The 18,886-nt window shown below is 35.5% G+C and overlaps 1 protein-coding gene across 6 annotated transcripts in view; it reads right to left on the reverse strand.

Annotated features, from left to right (window-relative positions):
- The window catches only part of MACC1 (MET transcriptional regulator MACC1), a 109,804-nt gene that overhangs the window by 37,118 nt on the left and 53,800 nt on the right, over nucleotides 1-18,886 (reverse strand). For all 6 annotated transcript variants that reach the window (XM_074271371.1, XM_074271373.1, XM_074271370.1 and 3 more), the window contains 2 exons: nucleotides 14,867-14,983; nucleotides 1,436-3,453 (listed from right to left, as the gene is read on the reverse strand). In XM_074271371.1, the coding sequence (XP_074127472.1) occupies nucleotides 1,436-3,453; nucleotides 14,867-14,983 (2,135 nt within the window). The remainder of the gene's footprint in view (nucleotides 1-1,435; nucleotides 3,454-14,866; nucleotides 14,984-18,886) is intronic.

The following is an 18,886-nucleotide window of genomic DNA, read 5'->3' on the forward strand; positions in this document are numbered from 1 at the left end:
AGTAACCCCTCTGGAACCAATGTGATAATGAGCTTATCCAGAAATAGCTAGATCGGTCCCCAAGATGACATATATAGATGAGACCTATATGACCTTTAATCAAAGTCTTCTCATCTTGTTGGAAACCACTACTAAAGCAGCTTTTTACTGGCAAAAATTTTGAGAATACAGAATGCCCTCTGTACCAAGAAGAGGAATTGAAAGACAAAAGCATTTTAATAGACCAGGTTCATGGAACTTTCTTTTAGTTTAGGATCTAATTCTATGATTTAATCACCATAGGTAACTCCACAGGGTCCCAATTCTCCAACCATAATGCAGCCAAATATCTCATTTCTAGTCTTAGATATGAGAGAAATGTTTTACATTTCTATATGGTCACATCCAGTTCCAAGACCTTCCCTCTAACTGCTACCCACTCTCTCTTATCCATAGACTAAGGATTTTAATATCTCAAATCAGAGATTTAGGAAGAGACTTAAATATTTATCAAGGCTGACTCCTTTATTTTACAAATGAGGAAAGTGAGGAACATAGAAGAACATATTTCTTCTCCAGAGAGAGAGGGGGGGAGACAGAGAGACAGAGAGACAGAGACAGAGAGAGAGAGAGAGAGAGAGAGAGAGAGAGAGAGAGAGAGAGAGAGAGAGAGAGAGAGAGAGAGAGGAGACAGACAGAGACAGAGAAACAGAGACAGATAGACAGAGAGACAGAGAGAGACAGAGAGAGACAGAGACAGAAAGAGAGAGACAGAGAGACAGAGAGAGAGAGACAGAGAGAGACAGAGAGAGACAGACAGAGACAGACAGAGAGAGAGAGAGAGACAGAGAGAGACAGAGACAGAGACAGAGACAGAGACAGAGACAGAGACAGAGACAGAGACAGAGAGAGAGAGAGAGAGAGAGAGAGAGACAGAGACAGAGACAGAGACAGAGACAGAGACAGAGACAGAGACAGAGAGAGAGAGAGAGACAGAGAGAGAGAGAGAGAGAGAGAGAGAGAGAGAGAGAGAGAGAGAATGTTCCTCCAATGAATTATAAGGTTAAATTGTGCTTTCTATGCCCCTGCTATTATTTACCTTTGTGAAATGGATTTGCTTTGAGGGAATAGAAATTGTCTAAATATTGGAGAAAAGAGGAAAAGCAAATCTCTTAAGTGTTATGTCTTAGCACACACAGAATCTTTATTCTTCTTTCAGAAGTATATGATGCTGGGGGAGGGGATTTTTTCTGAGAAGAATCCAATAGAATATTAAATGGAAAGAACAACCCTGTATTCAGACCTCAGGGGGCATTTAATAACTTAATTTGCTAACTTTTGGAAGCAAATTCCTCTATTTTTTATCATTATTTTAAAAGGCGTGCTAATAAATTGATGGGATGATGAAATGTTGAAGTCTTTGTAAAAAAAAAAAATACACACAAATAATACTTACAACTACAAGTTCATAAAGAAAGCTCCTCCTATTTCTGTCCACATGACAATCTTCCTTCAACTTCTTGACAACAAAAGACACTCTTTCTGTCTCTTTGTCAACTTGCATCTGATCAAAATCTTCTGTCGTCAGCTGAGAATAGCCCAGCGCATCGGCTAACGCTTTCCAGTCCAAAATTTTTTCAGATACCAAGGTCAGCACAGTTGAATAGATATAGGTCATCTTCTTAAAGGGCAGGGCAGCCTGTTCCAGAAGTTTCTGGGTTGTAAATACACTTTCTGACATATCAATTACTTGTTCCCTGGAAATCACTTTGACATTTTTGCAGTGCACAAGACCAAGCTTCCCCCGGAGGACGCCTACATACCATTCCTTGACTTTAGTCTGACCAATAGCTTTCACTGTGCCTCTTCCAAGAAGGCCAATGGTGTCCCCTTTGAAATATTCCAGGAAGTATTCAATCTTGCTCTGCCTTAACAATGTTTTCAGGGTTACACCATAATGATTAAAGCATAACTTTTTATCTTGAAACTTGGGATATTTATTAGATATTACTGAGGGAAAGGGGTAGAATTTGATCTCTTCCATTTTCAAGGAATTTGACTGACTGGGAATCCTACTGAAGTTGGGAGCCGGTTCAGGTGTCCTAACATAAAACTGTGTCACAGGATTATCATTGGGAATACGTATCTGGACCAGAAATACAAAGGTGTGCAAGGCCTTGTTGTCCACTACAGAAAAAAGAAATTGTTGGTAAATGACTTCTCCACCTTTTAGCTGTTCTTGTCTAATTTCTTTCCTTTGGTCATCTCCTTTCACTTCAAAATCTATGTCATCTGAGAGGACTGAAATGTGCAGATTATGAGGCTGGTCAAGCAAAAAGGAATGTTTCCCCCAGAGCTGAAACACAACTGGAGACACGTTCTTGCCACTCCTGTTAATATCAGTAATGGTGAGCTTGCTTGGCATATAGCTGTGTCCCCATAAAGTAAAGATGGCAGTGAAGCTGGGATGGATGTATTTGGGTCCATAGATTCCGACATACATGGTTCTGTGGATATAATCCCACACACTTGTGGCTGGGGCCTGAATGGCTTTGGCTTGCGCTGTGATCACTATATACATCACATGACTTAGTTCTAATAATTTCATTTGGACTGTTTCATTGTAAATGTAGTGGATACTGAGTTCTTTGAAGGGCCCTTCTTTACGAGAGCTATGCAAACAAGTCAGCCTCCCCATGACTTGGCTAAACGGGTCCTGCTTCACTTCAGCTGAAATTTTCATTTCTAACAGAATGGCTTCCATCGTGTTGAGATTGCTTAGCCTAATTTCCAACAGTGGGCTCACAGTGCATAACAGGTCATGATTTAGGGTTTCTGGAGGGTCCAGGAAAGCCCTCAAGGTCACTTCTTGGAACTCTCCAATCTTTACATGGCCCTGAGGCACATGAACAGTGATGTGTGATCCTGGAAGTTGCACCGAGCCTCCATTGTGGTCCAATTTACAAATGATGACAGTGTCTGCCACTTGTGTTTGAGCCCAACCTGGACTATGACTCATCATGTTCAAATCCAGGCATGATCGAGCCAGTTGACGTTGACTCAACCAGACCATTTTATAAGCCTCCCGGTCATGTTGAAGCCATTGTGTGTCATGAGGTAAAATCTGGTCAGACATCTCTGTACTCTGTGTCTCATCCTTAATGTCCAAAAGTTCTGAAACACTCTTGGATTTCCCAGGTTTCCTTGATGAAGACTTCCTGAGCAATTGATGAACATTTAACTCATCACCAGAAGAGCTGTCTTCTTCCACTTCTCGAAAGAACAGAAAAGGGTCTTCTTTTAAGATGGATGTGTTTGTACTTTTCTCAGTATTTCTTAACTGAGCTATGTCATGCAAGAATGGGTTGGAAGCAGAGAGTTCATGCCAGAATGGATTTGTTGTCTTGAAAATAGGACTGATATGCTGGGGGCTAACATCAGGCCAATCAGGAGGCACATTGCTGTCTTGGCAAACTGGTTTTGAAAAAAATAAAGGTGAATTGACATTCTCAGATAAAATTTTGAACCAATCATTATCACGTCTCAACAACAAGAGTCTACTTTTTTTAAATCTTTCTATCTACCCTCTAGGATCTGACCATGAATTTCAAAAGCAGGTTTAGGTTTGGTAAATTTTTTAATCATGAGAAAAGAAAGGAAAAAATAACAGATAATATCATAGTTTTTGAATTCTCTTTAATCTTGAGATTCTCATTTCTGAATCTACCCTAGTGTCATTTATAAAAAGGAAGGAATTATCCTTTGCTAAAAGCCATTCTTGATCTGATATTCCGAAAGGCAAAAGATCAAGGATTGCAACCAAGAATAAACTACCCAGCTAAGTTTAGCATCTTTTTCCATGGAAGAAGATGGTCATTCAATGAAATAGAGGAATTCCATATGTTTCTAAGAAAAAAACCAGACTTAAACAAAAAATTTGATCTACATCCACAAGACTGAAGAGAAACAGAAAAAGGTACACAGAACCCTTGAGAACTGTATCTCTGTTGTGGATATATAGAAAGTACACATGGATGATTTGATTTTACTAATATAAAAAAGGGGGTGTAGTAAAGGGAAGGGGGTAGTATCAGAAAAAGGAGAAGGAGTGATAAAAAGAGGGAAACTACATCCCAGGAAGAGGCATAGAAAATGTACCATATCTGAGGGAATTTAGTGAGGGGGGGAAACATTGTGTGAATCTTACTCTCATCAGAAGAGGCTCAAAGAGTAAATAATTGACATTTGTTTTTCAGAGAATTCTCTCTCACCTCATTAAAAGGGGGGAGAGGAAAAGGGGAATAAGGGAAGGGACTTGGAGGGAGGGGGGAGTGATACTAAAAAAAGGGAGGGCTGCACGTCACAAGTGGGGTCTATAAATTAAATATCAGGGAAAGGGTTCAGGGGGGTCAAGGGAAAAAGCATAATCTGGAGATAATATGATGGCAGGATATACAGAATTAGTAATTTTAATTGTAAATGTGAATGGGATGAACATTCCCGTCAAACGGAGACAGATAGCAGACTGGATCAAAAATCAGAACCCTACAATATGTTGTTTACAGGAAACACACTTAAAGCAGGGAGATACAGAGTAAAGGTAAAAGGTTGGAGCAGAATCTATTATGCTTCAGGTAAAGTCAAAAAAGCAGGGGTAGCTATCCTTATCTCAGATCAAGCAAAAGCAGAAGTAGATCTCGTTAAAAAAGATAAGGAAGGAAACTATATCCTGCTGAAAGGTAGCATAAATAATGAAGCCATATCAATACTAAACATATATGCACCAAGTGGTATAGCATCTAACTTTCTAAAGGAAAAGTTAAGAGAACTGCAAGAAGAAATAGACAGTAAAACTATAATAGTGGGAGATCTCAACCTTGCACTCTCAGATTTAAACAAATCAAACCACAAAACAAATAAGAAAGAAATTTAAAAAGTAAATAGAACATTAGAAAAACTAGGTATGATAGACCTTTGGAGATAACTGGATGGCAATAGAAAGGAATATACTTTCTTCTCAGCATTTCATGGATCCTATACAAAAATTGACCATACATTAGGACATAAAGATCTCAAAATTAAATGTAGGAAGGCAGAAATAATAAATGCCTTCTTCTCAGATCACAATGCAATAAAAGCTACATTCAGTAAGAAGTTAGGGGTAAATAGACCAAAAAGTAATTGGAAACTGAATAATCTCATCTTAAAGAAGGACTGGGTGAAACAGCAAATTATAGAAACAATTAATAATTTCACCCAAGATAATGACAATGATGAGACATCATACCAAAATCTGTGGGATGCAGCTAAAGTGGTAATAAGGGGAAATTTTATATCTTTAGAGGCTTATTTGAAGAAAATAGAGAAAGAGAAGATTAATGAATTGGGCCTGCAACTTAAAAAGCTAGAAAAAGACCAAATTAAAAACCCCCAACCAAAAATTAAACTTGAAATACAAAAATTAAAAGGAGAAATCAATAATATTGAAAGTAAAAAACTATTGAATTAATAAATAAAGCCAAGAGTTGGTTTTATGAAAAAGCCAATAAAATAGATAAACCTTTGGTAAATCTGATCAGAAAAAGGAAAGAGGAAAATCAAATTGTTAGTCTTACAAATGAAAAGGGGTATCTTTCCACCAATGAAGAGGAAATTAGAGAAATAATAAGGAGTTACTTTGCCCAACTTTATGCCAATAAATTTGATAACTTAAGTGAAATGGATGACTTTCTCCAAAAATATAGGCTTCCTAGATTAACAGAGGAGACAAATTGCTTAAATAGTCCCATTTCAGAAAAAGAAATAGAACAAGCTATTAATCAACTCCCCAAGAAAAAATCCCCAGGACTAGATGGATTTACATGTGAATTCTACCAAACATTTAAAGAACAATTAGCCCCAATGCTATATAAACTATTTGAAAAAATAGGGAATGAAGGAGTCCTACCAAATTCCTTTTATGACACAGACATGGTACTGATACCTAAACCAAGTCAATCGAAAACTGAGAAAGAAAATTATAGACCAATTTCCTTAATGAATATTGATGCTAAAATCTTAAATAAGATATTAGCAAAAAGACTTCAGAAAATCATCCCCAGGATAATACACTATGATCAAGTAGGATTTATACCAGGAAAGCAGGGCTGGTGTAATATTAGGAAAACTATTAGTATAATTGACCATATTAATAATCAAATTAATAAAAAACCATCATCTCAATAGATGCAGAAAAAGCATTTGACAAAATCCAACATCCATTCCTACTAAAAATGCTTGAGAGTATAGGAATAAATGGACTATTCCTTAGAATAATCAGGAGCATATATTTACGACTGTCAGTAAGCATAATATGCAATAGAAATAAACTGCAACCTTTCCCAGTAAGATCAGGAGTGAAACAAGGTTGCCCACTATCACCCTTACTATTCAATATAGTACTAGAAACGCTAGCCTCAGCAATAAGAGCCGAGAAAGAGATTCAAGGAATTAGAGTAGGAAATGAAGAAATCAAACTATCACTCTTTGCAGATGACATGATAGTATACTTAGAGAACCCCAAAGACTCTGCTAAAAAGCTACTAGAAATAATTCAAAATTTCAGCAAAGTGGCAGGATACAAAATAAATCCACATAAATCCTCGGCATTTTTATATATCACTAACAAAATGCAACAGCAAGAGATACAAAGAGAAATTCCATTCCAAACAAATGTTGAGAGTATAAAGTATTTGGGAATCCATCTACCAAAGAAAAGTCAGGAATTATATGAGAAAAATTACAAAACACTTGCCACAAAAATAAAATCAGATTTAAATAATTGGAAAGACATTCAGTGCTCTTGGATAGGCCGAGCGAATATAATAAAGATGACAATACTCCCCAAACTAATCTATTTATTTAGTGCTATACCAATCAGACTCCCAAGAAACTATTTCAATGACCTAGAAAAAATAACAACAAAATTTATATGGAAGAATAAAAGGTCGAGAATTGCAAGGGAACTAATGAAAAAAAACTCAGAGGAAGGTGGTCTAAGTGTACCTGATCTAAAGCTATATTATATAGCAGCAGTCACCAAAACCATTTGGTATTGGCTAAGAAATAGACCAGTAGATCAGTGGAACAGATTAGATACAAAGGACAAAAAAGGGTACATCTATAGCAATCTAATCTTTGACAAACCCAAAGATACCAACATTAGGGATAAAAATTCATTATTTGGAAAAAACTGTTGGGAAAACTGGAAATTAGTATGGCAGAAATTAGATATGGACCCACACTTAACACCATATACCAAGATAAGATCAAAATGGGTCCATGATTTAGGCATAAAGAGTGAGATAATAAATAGATTAGAGGAACAGAGGATAGTCTACCTCTCAGACCTGTGGAGGAGGAAGGAATTTATGACCAGAGGAGAACTAGAGATCATTATTGATCACAAAATAGAAGATTTTGATTACATCAAACTAAAAAGTTTCTGTACAAACAATACTAATGCAAACAAGATTAGAAGGGAAGTAACAAATTGGGAAAATATTTTTAAAAGTAAAGGTTCTGACAATGGTCTTATTTCCAAAATATATAGAGAATTGACCCTAATTTATAAGAAAACAAACCATTCTCCAATTGATAAATGGTCAAAGGATATGAACAGACAATTCTCAGATGATGAAATTGAAACTATATCCACTCATATGAAAGAGTGTTCCAAATCACTACTGATCAGAGAAATGCAAATTAAGACAACTCTGAGATACCACTACACACCTGTCAGATTGGCTAAGATGACAGGAACAAATAATGATGAATGTTGTAGGGGATGTGGGAAAACTGGGACACTAATACATTGTTGGTGGAGTTGAGAAAGAATCCAGCCATTCTGGAGAGCAATTTGGAACTATGCCCAAAAGTTATCAAACTGTGCAAACCTTTGACCCAGCAGTGCTGTTATTGGGATTATATTCCAAAGAAATACTAAAGAGCAGAAAGGGACCTGTATGTGCCAAAATGTTTGTGGCAGCTTTTTTTGTAGTAGCTAGAAACTGGAAGATGAATGGATGCCCATCCATTGGAGAATGGTTGGGTAAATTATGGTATATGAAGGTTATTGAATATTATTGCTCTGTAAGAAATGACCAGCAGGAGGAATACAGAGAGGCTTGGAGAGACTTACATCAACTGATGCTGAGTGAAATGAACAGAACCAGAAGATCGCTGTACACTTCAATGCTGTATGAAGAGGTATTCTGATGGAAGTGGAAATCTTCAACATAGAGAAGATCCAACTCACTTCCAGTTGATCAATGATGGACAGAAATAACTACACCCAGAGAAGGAACACTGGGAAGTGAATATAAATTGTTAGCACTACTGTCTATCTACCCAGGTTACTTATACCTTCGGAAGCTAATACTTAATGTGCAACAAGAAAATGGTATTTACACACATATATTGTATCTAGGTTATATTGTAACATAGGTAAAATGTATGGGATTGCCTGTCATCAAGGGGAGGTGTTAGAGGGAGGGGGGGATAATTTGGAAAAATGAATACAAGGGTTAATATTATAAAGAAAATTACTCATGCATATATACTGTGGAAAAAAATTCTAAATAAAATTAAAAAAAATAAAAAAATAAAAGCCATTCTTGGCTAATGGAATAATCAGAATTGTACTTATGTTTACTTGATTTCAGAGACTGCATATTAGAGTTAACAGAGAACTGACTTCAGAGTTAGAAAAACCTGGGTTTAAAGTGTTGTCTTTCACACATAGTAGTAGCTTTGTGACCGTGACTAAAGCACTTAGCTTCTTACTTTCTAGTAAACTCTCTAAGAATCTCAGTTTCAGCAAAAGTGACAGCATGTTTCAGTAGAAGTAGTCTCCAATGCCAATTATATCACACAGCTAGCCCCTAACCCTTACATTACTATTATTTAATTTGTTCTTACAAGCCAGTCATCTGTATCAAAACCAACAAATGTGTCTAGTGGTCAGATGTTTCTCCAGATCTGTATGCCTTGACATTGTGGCATTTTTTTTTTCAGAAATGGTACTACTTTTAGAATAGAGTGAGATGAAAGATGCAAAGACCATTGAAAACCTTAAAACACTCTATGAATTATTTTTTCAAAGCAGTAAACATTATGTGCCTCTAGTTTGGTAGAGGCTCTAGACTTTGTTCTTCTCTCATATAATCTTTAAGAAGACAGGGTTATCTAAGTGGTGATAACAGATGCTTTGTGTGCTCTCAAGACAGAGACAGTAAGGGGACAGAGCAATTGGTCACAAAGAGATTACAAAGGATCACTGAGCTAGTAGTAGATGTAGGAACAGATACTGTTTGGCAACTCCATTGCCTGTACCCACTTCTGGGTCAAAGTTTAAACACGAATACTTTCACTCAAAAAGGAGCAGAGACCCTGAGGAACAGTGTCACTTCCAACCATGAAGGTGAAGGGACCTTAAGGATCAGTATCAATTGAAATCAAGTAAACCAGATCCCTTCTTTGGTAAGAACAAGAGAAGAGCAGTATGTCTCTCCAACTCTCCAAAGATCAGGCCACTTTAAAAGTACTAAAAATTTCCCAACTCCTAGAACTGACTCTGAAAATAGCAGTCTGAAAAAAAGTCTAAAGGTTGGGACAATGCCATTGCATCCTACCACCATGACAAGAAAAAGTCCAACTTTAATATAAAATTATATTCAAAAAATAGATTAGGAAAAAATGAACTAAAAAAAATTGCAAAAAGAACTATAGAGACAAAGAAGACAAAAATAACCTCAATAGAAGATATGAAGTCAAAACATTTGCAAGCAATACAACTGACCTAGAACAAGTCTAACAAGAATTCAAGAATTCCTGGAAGAATATATATAATCAAATAAAAGTAGAAGAGTGTAAAGGACTAGAACTGAGCAATGCACTTGGATAATGAAGCACGTGAGACTAATTGCCAATTGGACAGTTCCCTATTAACTTGTTTGAAGGTTGACACTCCCCAGCTGTTCTGTGCTGACTTGATTGGTGGGACAAAGAGGGGGAAGTGGCGTGTGTGGAAGGAGTAGGAGGAGGGAGAGGAATTGAGACACAGAAGCTGACTCAGTCTCTCCTGGCATTTGAGGGAGGAAGGTGTGTGTGAGGTAGCTAGGCCTAACCCCCTGACCTTGACTGTAAAAGATCAAGAATAAAGATGTTTAGTGATTCTGACTCCAGCTGATTTCTGGGAAGACAGAGTCCCAGCATTTTGGCGCTCAACGTGGGACGCCATTTGTAACTGCCAGGAGGGCATGTTATAGAAGAGGAAAATTTAGGTGTAGAAACTAGGTCAATAGAAGAAATTAATGGGAAAAAAAATTAAATAGCTTTCATTGATGAAAATAACATGATAAAATTTATCTAATGGAAAGAAAAGTACAAAAGTTCATTGAAGAAAATCATATCTTAAAATTAAAATTGGGCAAATGGAAGCTAATGATTAAATGAGATATCAAGAAATTATAAAATTAAATGAAAACAATGAAATAAAGAATCTCAAGAGAAAAATAACAAAAAAATAGATCAAGGAAAGAGATTTTAAGAATTAGTGTACATCGAGAAAAAGAATTAATAGAAATATGTATTGAATAATTTTACAACATATACATGCATGTGTCTAGTTGTAGTCATTTCTAGGCTGGAGGGAGAGAAGAAAAAAAGTTCACATGATAATTTGTTGTTTAATTGAAAGGAATGGGAAGTTGTGCATAGTAGATTTGCAGTTTCATGATCAGAGAAAAAGCCTGGACATTATACTGAAAAACATTATCAAAGAAAACTTCCCTGATATCTTAGAAGAAGAACATATAAATGGAGGGGGAGAGGGATTCACCAATCAATAAAATCCCCAAATGAAAACTCCCAGGAATAATCTATCCAAATTTCAGAGCTCACAGTCTTTAAGCAGATAGAGAAAACATTCAAATATTCTGAAACCAAAGACAGGATCCCACAAGATTGAATAGTTAGTATTGAAAGAGTGGAGGGTTTTGAATATAATATTCCAGAAGGCAAAAGAACTGATATTATGATCAAGAATAAAATACATAGCAAAAACAAGTATAACTTTCAAGGGGAAAAATGCACACTTAATGTCATAGAGAACTTTACAGGATTATTAATAAAAATACCAGGACTGAGTAGATAATTTTACTTTAAAATACAAGGCTTCAGAGAAGCATAAAAAGGGAAATCATAAAGAACACAAAAAAGTAAAACTTCATATTTTTCTATGGAAAAATAATACATGCCAATTGTAAGAACTTTATGATTACTAGGCCAATTGGTACGATTCTACATGGAAAGAGGGTTGCTAAAGTGAATTGATTATATTGGAAATAATGTAAAAAAATAACAAAAGAGTAAGAAAAAAGGATGCTCTGGGTAGAAGCAAAAAGTAGAAAAATGAGGAGAAATTATCTCATGTAAAAAAGGCTTTCAAGGAAGAACTTTTACATTACAAATAGGGAGAGAGGGAACACTGTTTGGACTTTGCTGACATATAAATAGGTTCAAAGAATATATGTGTATACATGCATATGTGTACATATGTATATGTGTGTATACATACACATGCTAATTGGAGTATAAGAATATATCAACCATCAGGGAAAATAAAGGAAAGGAAAGGAGGGGGGTTATTCTGTTTTTTCTTGTACAGCATAATAAATGTGAAAATAGGGATAGAAGAATTATATATGTTTAACATATTGGATTACTTGCTGTCTAAGGGAGAAGGGTAAGAGGAAGGTAGGGAGAAAAATTTGGAACACAAAGCTTTGTAAGGATGAAAGTTGAAATTTTTGCATGTTTTTTGAAAACAAAAATCACTCTTTTTATGATTTTTGATTAAGCTTTTTAATTTTCAAAACATATGCATAATTTTTCAACATTAACCCTTGCAAAACTTTGCATTCGAATTTCTCCTCCCTCCCACCTCCTCCCCTAGATGGCAAGCAAGCCAATATATGTTAAACTTGGTAAAAAATATATATATATTAAATCCAATATATGCATAGATAGATATACAACTATCTTGCTGCACAAGAAAAAATCAAATCAAAAAGGAAAAAATGAAAAAGAAAATAATCTGTAAGCCAACAACAACAATAAGAGTGAAAATGCCATGTTGTGAGCCACACTCACTTCCCACAGATCTCTCTCTGGGTGTAAATGGCCCTTTTCATCACAAGATCATTGGAACTAGCCTGAATCATCTCCTTGTTGGAAAGAGCCATGTACATTAGATATGATCACTGTATAATCTTGTTGTTGCCATCTTCTGGTTCTGTTCACTTCACTCAGCATCAGTTCATGTAACTCTCTCAAGACCTTTCTGAAATCATGCTGCTGATCATTTCTTATAGAACAATCATCTTCCATAATATTCATATATCATAACTTATTCAGCCATTCTCCAATTAATAGGTCTCTACTCAGTTTCCAGTTTTTAGCCACTACAAAAAGAGCTGCCACAATTTTGTACATGTGGGTCCCTTTCCCTCCTTTAAGATCTCTTTTGGATATAAGTCCAGTAAAGACAGTAGAGAAAAAGGAAATGTACAGTTTGATAGCCCTTTGGGCATATTTCCAAATTGCTCTCCAGAATGGTTGGATCACTTCACAACTCCAACAACAATGTATCAGTGTCCCAGTTTTCCCCCATTCCCTCCAACATTCATAATTATCTTTTCCTGTCATCTTAGTCAATCCAACATCTCAGATTTGTCTTAATTTGCATTTCTCTGATCGATAGTGATATAGAGCACTTATAAAAAGCTATTAAAAAAAAGAAAAGGAAGAATAATAAAAGAAGGCAGTATTCAGAAACAATACACATTTTAGAGGAGGGACAAAATATAAAAGATACAGAATTTAAAGAAGTATAAACACAAGAAAAATAAATGCAGGGAAATGCACAGAGTGAATTTAATTAACTTGCCAATAAAATGGAAATAGCAGAAAGGATTAGAACCAGAATTCAAAATATTTTGTTTACAATAAATACATTTGGAATAGAGAATCACACAGAATTAAAAGAAGAGGTTGGGCAGAATCTATTATGCTTCAGTTAAGGGAAGAAAAGAGAGAGAAAAAGAGAAAGGAAGGAGGAAGGGAGGAAAAGAGGGAGGATGGAGACAGGAAGAGAAAGAGGGAAGGAAGAAGGAAGGGAGAGAGGGAAACAAGGAGAGAGGCAGGGAGGAAGATAGATAATGACACATATTGTGCTTACTCTGTTCTAGATGTTATGCTAAGGACTGCATTACAAATAGAAGCAAGGAAGAAGATCTCTCTTATTAAAGAGCTTATATTCTAAATGGTAAGATAATTACAAAAAAAAAAAGGGAGCTGGAAATTGAGGACTGAGGGTGTGGAGAGGTTTCTCAAGTGGATGCAAGGTAAGAAGATAAAGAGAAGGAAAATGAACCCTAAAAGAAAAAAAAGGAAAGAAAAGCAAAGGAAAAAGGCAAGAGCAGCATTCATGGTCTCAGACAAAACAAAATCAAATATAGACCTAACCAAAAGAGATAAACAGGGCAACTACATCTTACAAAGAAACTACAGTCAATGAAATAATTCAGAAAATGACATAACATTGAAATTCTCAAAGGAAAAGATTAATAAATTATAGGATAAAATAGAAATTTAAACTATAGAAGTGAAAGACCTCAATTTTCCTCTCTGAGAGATAGATAAACCTAAACCATAAAATAAATAAAAAGTTAAGAGATGAAACACCAAAATTAAAATTCTGATTATAAAAAGTTAGATTAATAAAATTTAAAGATAAAAAATATATAATGAACTACAAAATAAAACTAGAAGCTAGTCTTAAAAGAAAAAATAAAAGATAATCCATTGATTAATTTTATTTTTAAAAAGAAAGAAGAAAACTAAATCAACAACATCCAAAATGAAAAGGGCAATTGCATCACCAATGAAGATAAAATCAAATGAAGTATTAGGAGTCATTTTACTCAAGCAAACTACCAATAAAACTAAAAAATAAATAAATAAATAAAAGTCTCCTGGCATAGAAAGTTACTATGATGACAAGGAAGATAAGATTGCAAAATCAGTAGAGAAGAAAATGGCTACAGGGAAAATTTCAAAAAGGGATATGAATTGATCTCAAGCTCAAAAGATTCTTTTGGAAGAGCTCAAAAAGGTTTTAAAAATCAAGAAAGATATATAGAAGAAAAATGGGAAAATAAATGAGAATTATGCAAAAGAATTATAAAAATCAGAGTCAAAAGCTTGAAAAAGGAAATACCAAAAAGAGATTGACAAAAACAACTCCCTAAAAAATAAAATTGGCCAAATGAAAGAATACACACACACACACACACATACACACACACATACAAACAAACACACAATGAGGAAAAGTACTCTTTTAAAAGTACAATTGGCCAAATGAAAAAGGAAGTAAAAAGAAAACTGAAGAAAATAATTCATTAAAAATTATAGTTGGACAAATGGAAGCTAATGAAGACCAAATGAAAGGTATATGAAGGTCTTAGATCAGATTCTGTCATAGATAATTCCAATGTGCTTGCCTGGAGCAAGATATGTTACCATTCTGAACTGCAATATTTTTTATCAATACAATGGGTACAAAAATTCCTATGTCTAATACACAATTGATGTGAGTATCAAATAAATTAATGTTTTTTAACTGTTTTGTGAATCTTAAATGCAATATCAGAATGAGCTATAATGATTTTTTCTTAAATAATTTTACTTATACTTTATAAATAATCAATAAGCATTTATTGCTTTTGTTCTTTCATGGATTGAATCTCTCACATTAGAAAAAAAAAGATTTAAATATTTTTACCTTCTGTATTATAGTGTGTGGAAGAGTTTTGTTCTTCAACCAAGTTTCCTTCAGACCTACTCCTTGGAACTCCTTCAGACTTCAAAGGAGCACAAACACTGGCTGACATTTTTTCTCCTGTGGAAAGTAGGTAGAAGAAGACAAATCTCCATTTTAAAAAATTGTTAGAGTTTCTGAGACCCACAATGGGAAAGTAAGCAATAAATCACTGTAGTTCTCCCATATTCACTTATAGACAACCATAAAATAGCACCCCAAAACAAATCCTGGAACAGATCAGCAAAAAGATGGAGTGAAAAACATTTGAGCCCAAGAAACTTGGAAGATTCACAGCAAAGATCTATCTCACTCATGGAACAGTCTAGGATAGGAAGTGCCCTGGCAAGCAAAGTATGGTGGAGCAGGCATACACCAGTACCCCCACTTGCCTCAACATAAGCAGGGGACTAGGCAGACTCCTGCACTGAGAACTACCATGTACTTCAGTGTTCCAGGAAACAGGTAGCCACCAGCACCAAACCTGCCACAGTGCTTCAGCATAGCCTTGGGTGAAGAGGCAGCCATCAGTGACCAGGCTGCCATGTGCATCAGTGTATGCCTGAGGAAATGCAGAAATAACTCTACCAATCGCAGCACATGGCAAACACCAAGCACAAAATCCCAGTTTAGCACCAGGTAATCTTCCAGAGCATCCTGCCTCACCCGCCACCTCCCACCTCATCCCCTCAGCACAACAGCAGACATGAGAGTGCTCCATGGGCCTCAGTGCAACATCAATGACTGGAGCACTAGGTCCTGATTATTTACCTGGTGCTGCATTGATGTTGTTAAAAAAAAAAAAAAAAAAAAAAAAAAAAACAATCTGGGCCTTAGAAAATTGGTGACAGGGATGATCAGAACACATATCTGAAAGAGAATAAGAAGGTCAAGCAAAACACCTCTGGGCAAAACCCAAAAATGGGAAATCATCTCAAGCCCAAAAAGCATCATGGAATAGCTCAAAAAGGAGCTTAAAAATCATATGAGAGGTGGAAGAAAACATAGAAAAAAGAAATGAGAATGATGTAAGGAAACTATGAAAAAAAGAATCAACAAGTTGAAAAAAAGGAAAAAAATGGCTTAAAAAAGTACAATTTGCCTAATGGAAAAAAAGATACAAAAATCTACTGAACAAAACAACTCCTTAAGAAAGAGCAACTGGCCAAATGGAAAAGGAGGTACAAAAACTAATTGAGGAAAACAACAGTTAAAATTTAATATTGTGGAAGTGAATGATTCTATAAGTTAGCAAGAATTCAGAAGAATAAAAGTAATAAAAGAGAATACAAAATGCCTGATTAGAAAAAGCAACCGACTTGGAAAGCAGATCCAGAATGGACAATGTCAATCATTGGACTACCAATGACCTCCAAAAGAGGATCTGGACAGGATCTTTTAAAAAAATGATCAAGAATAACTGTCCTAATATCTTGGGACAAAGGGGCAAAAATAAGACATTAAAAGAATCCACTGGTCACCTCAGGAAAGATCCCAAAATAATAATTCCAAAAATCAAGCAAGCAGACAGAAAGAAACAATTCAAATGAGTGATAATCAGGATTGCACAGGACTTAGCAGCTGCAACATTAAAGGATCAAAGGTCATAGAACATGATATTCTGGAAGGCAAAGGAGCTAGCTGTACAACCAAAATCACTGGCCCAGTGAAATGAAGCATAATTATTCAAGGGAGGAAAGTGGTCATTCAATGAAATGAAAAGCTTTCATAAGGCAAAGACCAGAATTAAAATAAAAATTTGATCTCCAGTATCAAGACCAGAAAGAAGCATAGGCAGATTTTTTTTAAAAAAGGAAAGAAAATATGAGGGATTTAATACAACTAAATTGTTTACTTTCCTGTGTTGAAAAATGATTCTTGTGATTCTTTAAAATTTTATCATCAATGTTTAGCTGAAAGAAATATACATAGACAGAGGGTGTGGATATATGGCGAATTTTAGAAACATAAAATAATTAAATAAGAAAGAGAAGTATACTGGATTCAGAAGGAAGCAAGAGGTGAAATAGGATAAATTATTCACATGAAGAGGTACAAAAATGTACTTTGGAGAAAGTGGAAGGGCATTGCTTGAATTTTACTTTCATCAGTGTTGGGTCAAAAAGGGAATTATGTACATAATCAACTGATGTAAAAATGTATCTTACCTGGCAGGGAATTAGGAGAAGAAAATATTAAGTAAATGCAGGAGGTGGATCTGAAGGAAGAAAGGAATGATTGGGGGATGTGGTAGACCGAAGCAAAACTTTCCTGATAAAAGAAAGTGTTAGGATTACTAAGTGAGAACTCAGGTTTTCTGGACAATTACAAGGTGAGAACTCAGGTTGACTTGATAGAGGGGGCAAGCTCATTGGCTGGGGTGGTTCTTCCCAGAAGCCCTTGCATTATCCCACGCCCATTCTCTGGGAGGATAAAAAGAGACAGCACTGGGCGCAGAGAGCAGATCGGCCTGGAGAAGGATAAGAGCTGGAGGAGATTCAGAGCCAGGATTCAAGAGAAAGACTCTGCATTGCATCAGGCTTGACGGGGCTCTCTGCAGGAAGGGAAGTCACTTCTTTGGACAAGAGTTAACAGCAACTGCCTGGAGACAACGGTTCGTTACAGGAAGAAGAATCTGTCTGAGAGATTTGAGTAGACACAGCAGATCTCTTCCCAGAGAGCGATCGGCAGCTTCTGGAGACGACAGCACGCTACAATTCTGGAGACGACAGCACGCTACAAGAAAGAGTGAAAGTAGAGAGAACAAATGGGATATAGGAGGGAAATTTAGATAAAGGAAAATAGTACTCATATCTGTGAATATAAATTGGATGAATTCCCCCATAAAAAGGAAGTAGATAGAAAGTATATAAAACACCAGAATCTTATAATATGTTGCTTACAAGACACAGTTGAAGCAGAGATATACCCACAAAATGAAAGTAAGAGACTGAAAAGGCCTATATTATGATTCAGCAGAAGTAAATAAAAAACAGGGGATAGCAATCCTGAGTTATGGAAAACACTTCATTTCTCAAATATATAGAGAACTTAGTCAAATCTATAAGAATGCACCCACCTGATAAATGGTCAAGGAATGTGAAAAAGCAATTTTCAGGGGAAGAAATAAAACCTACTTATAGACATATGAAAAGAGATCCCAAATCACTTTTGATTAGAGAAATACAAATTAAAACAAACCTAAAACATCATCTCACACTTATCAAATTGGCTAGTATGCCAAAAATGGAAAATGATAAATTTTGGAGAGGATGTAGAAAAATTGGGACACTAATTCACTGTTGGTGGAATTGCGAACAACCATTATGGAGAACAATTTGGAAACATGCTCAAGGGACAAATAGACTGTGTGTACCCTTTAATCCAGCAATACTACTATCAGATCTATATGCCAAAGAGATAGAAAAATGAGGGGGAAGGATTTATATATTCAAAATAGTTATATCAGCCCCTTTGTGATGGCAAAATATTGGAGAATTAGGGGATGTCCATCAATAGGAGAAAAGAAAAAAAAAAGCTGCGATATATGAATGTAATAGAATAGCACTGTGCAAAAAGAAATAATGAACAGGCATATTTCAGCAAAACCTGAATAAGATGTGTATGCAAATGACAGAAAGTGAAATAAGCCGGAAGCAAGAAAGCATTATACACAGTATTAGCAACATTATGTTATGTTCAACAGTAAATGACTCAATTCCTCTCAGCAATATAATGATCTAAGAGAAGTACAAAGAATTCACAAAGATGACATTCAGATAAAGAACTGATGGACTCTGAATATAGATTGAAGCATATTTTTCCACTTTATTTTTCATGTTTTTTTTAAACTTTTTGATCTATTTCTTCTTTCACAACTGTGATTAATATGGAAATGTTTTTTATGATAACACATGCATAACATTAAATTGCCTATCATTTTTGGAAAAGAGAAAAAGGGAAGGGAAAATTGCAATTCAGAAT

This window comes from Sminthopsis crassicaudata, chromosome 5, assembly GCF_048593235.1.
Source record: "Sminthopsis crassicaudata isolate SCR6 chromosome 5, ASM4859323v1, whole genome shotgun sequence".
Lineage (NCBI taxonomy): Eukaryota > Metazoa > Chordata > Mammalia > Dasyuromorphia > Dasyuridae > Sminthopsis > Sminthopsis crassicaudata.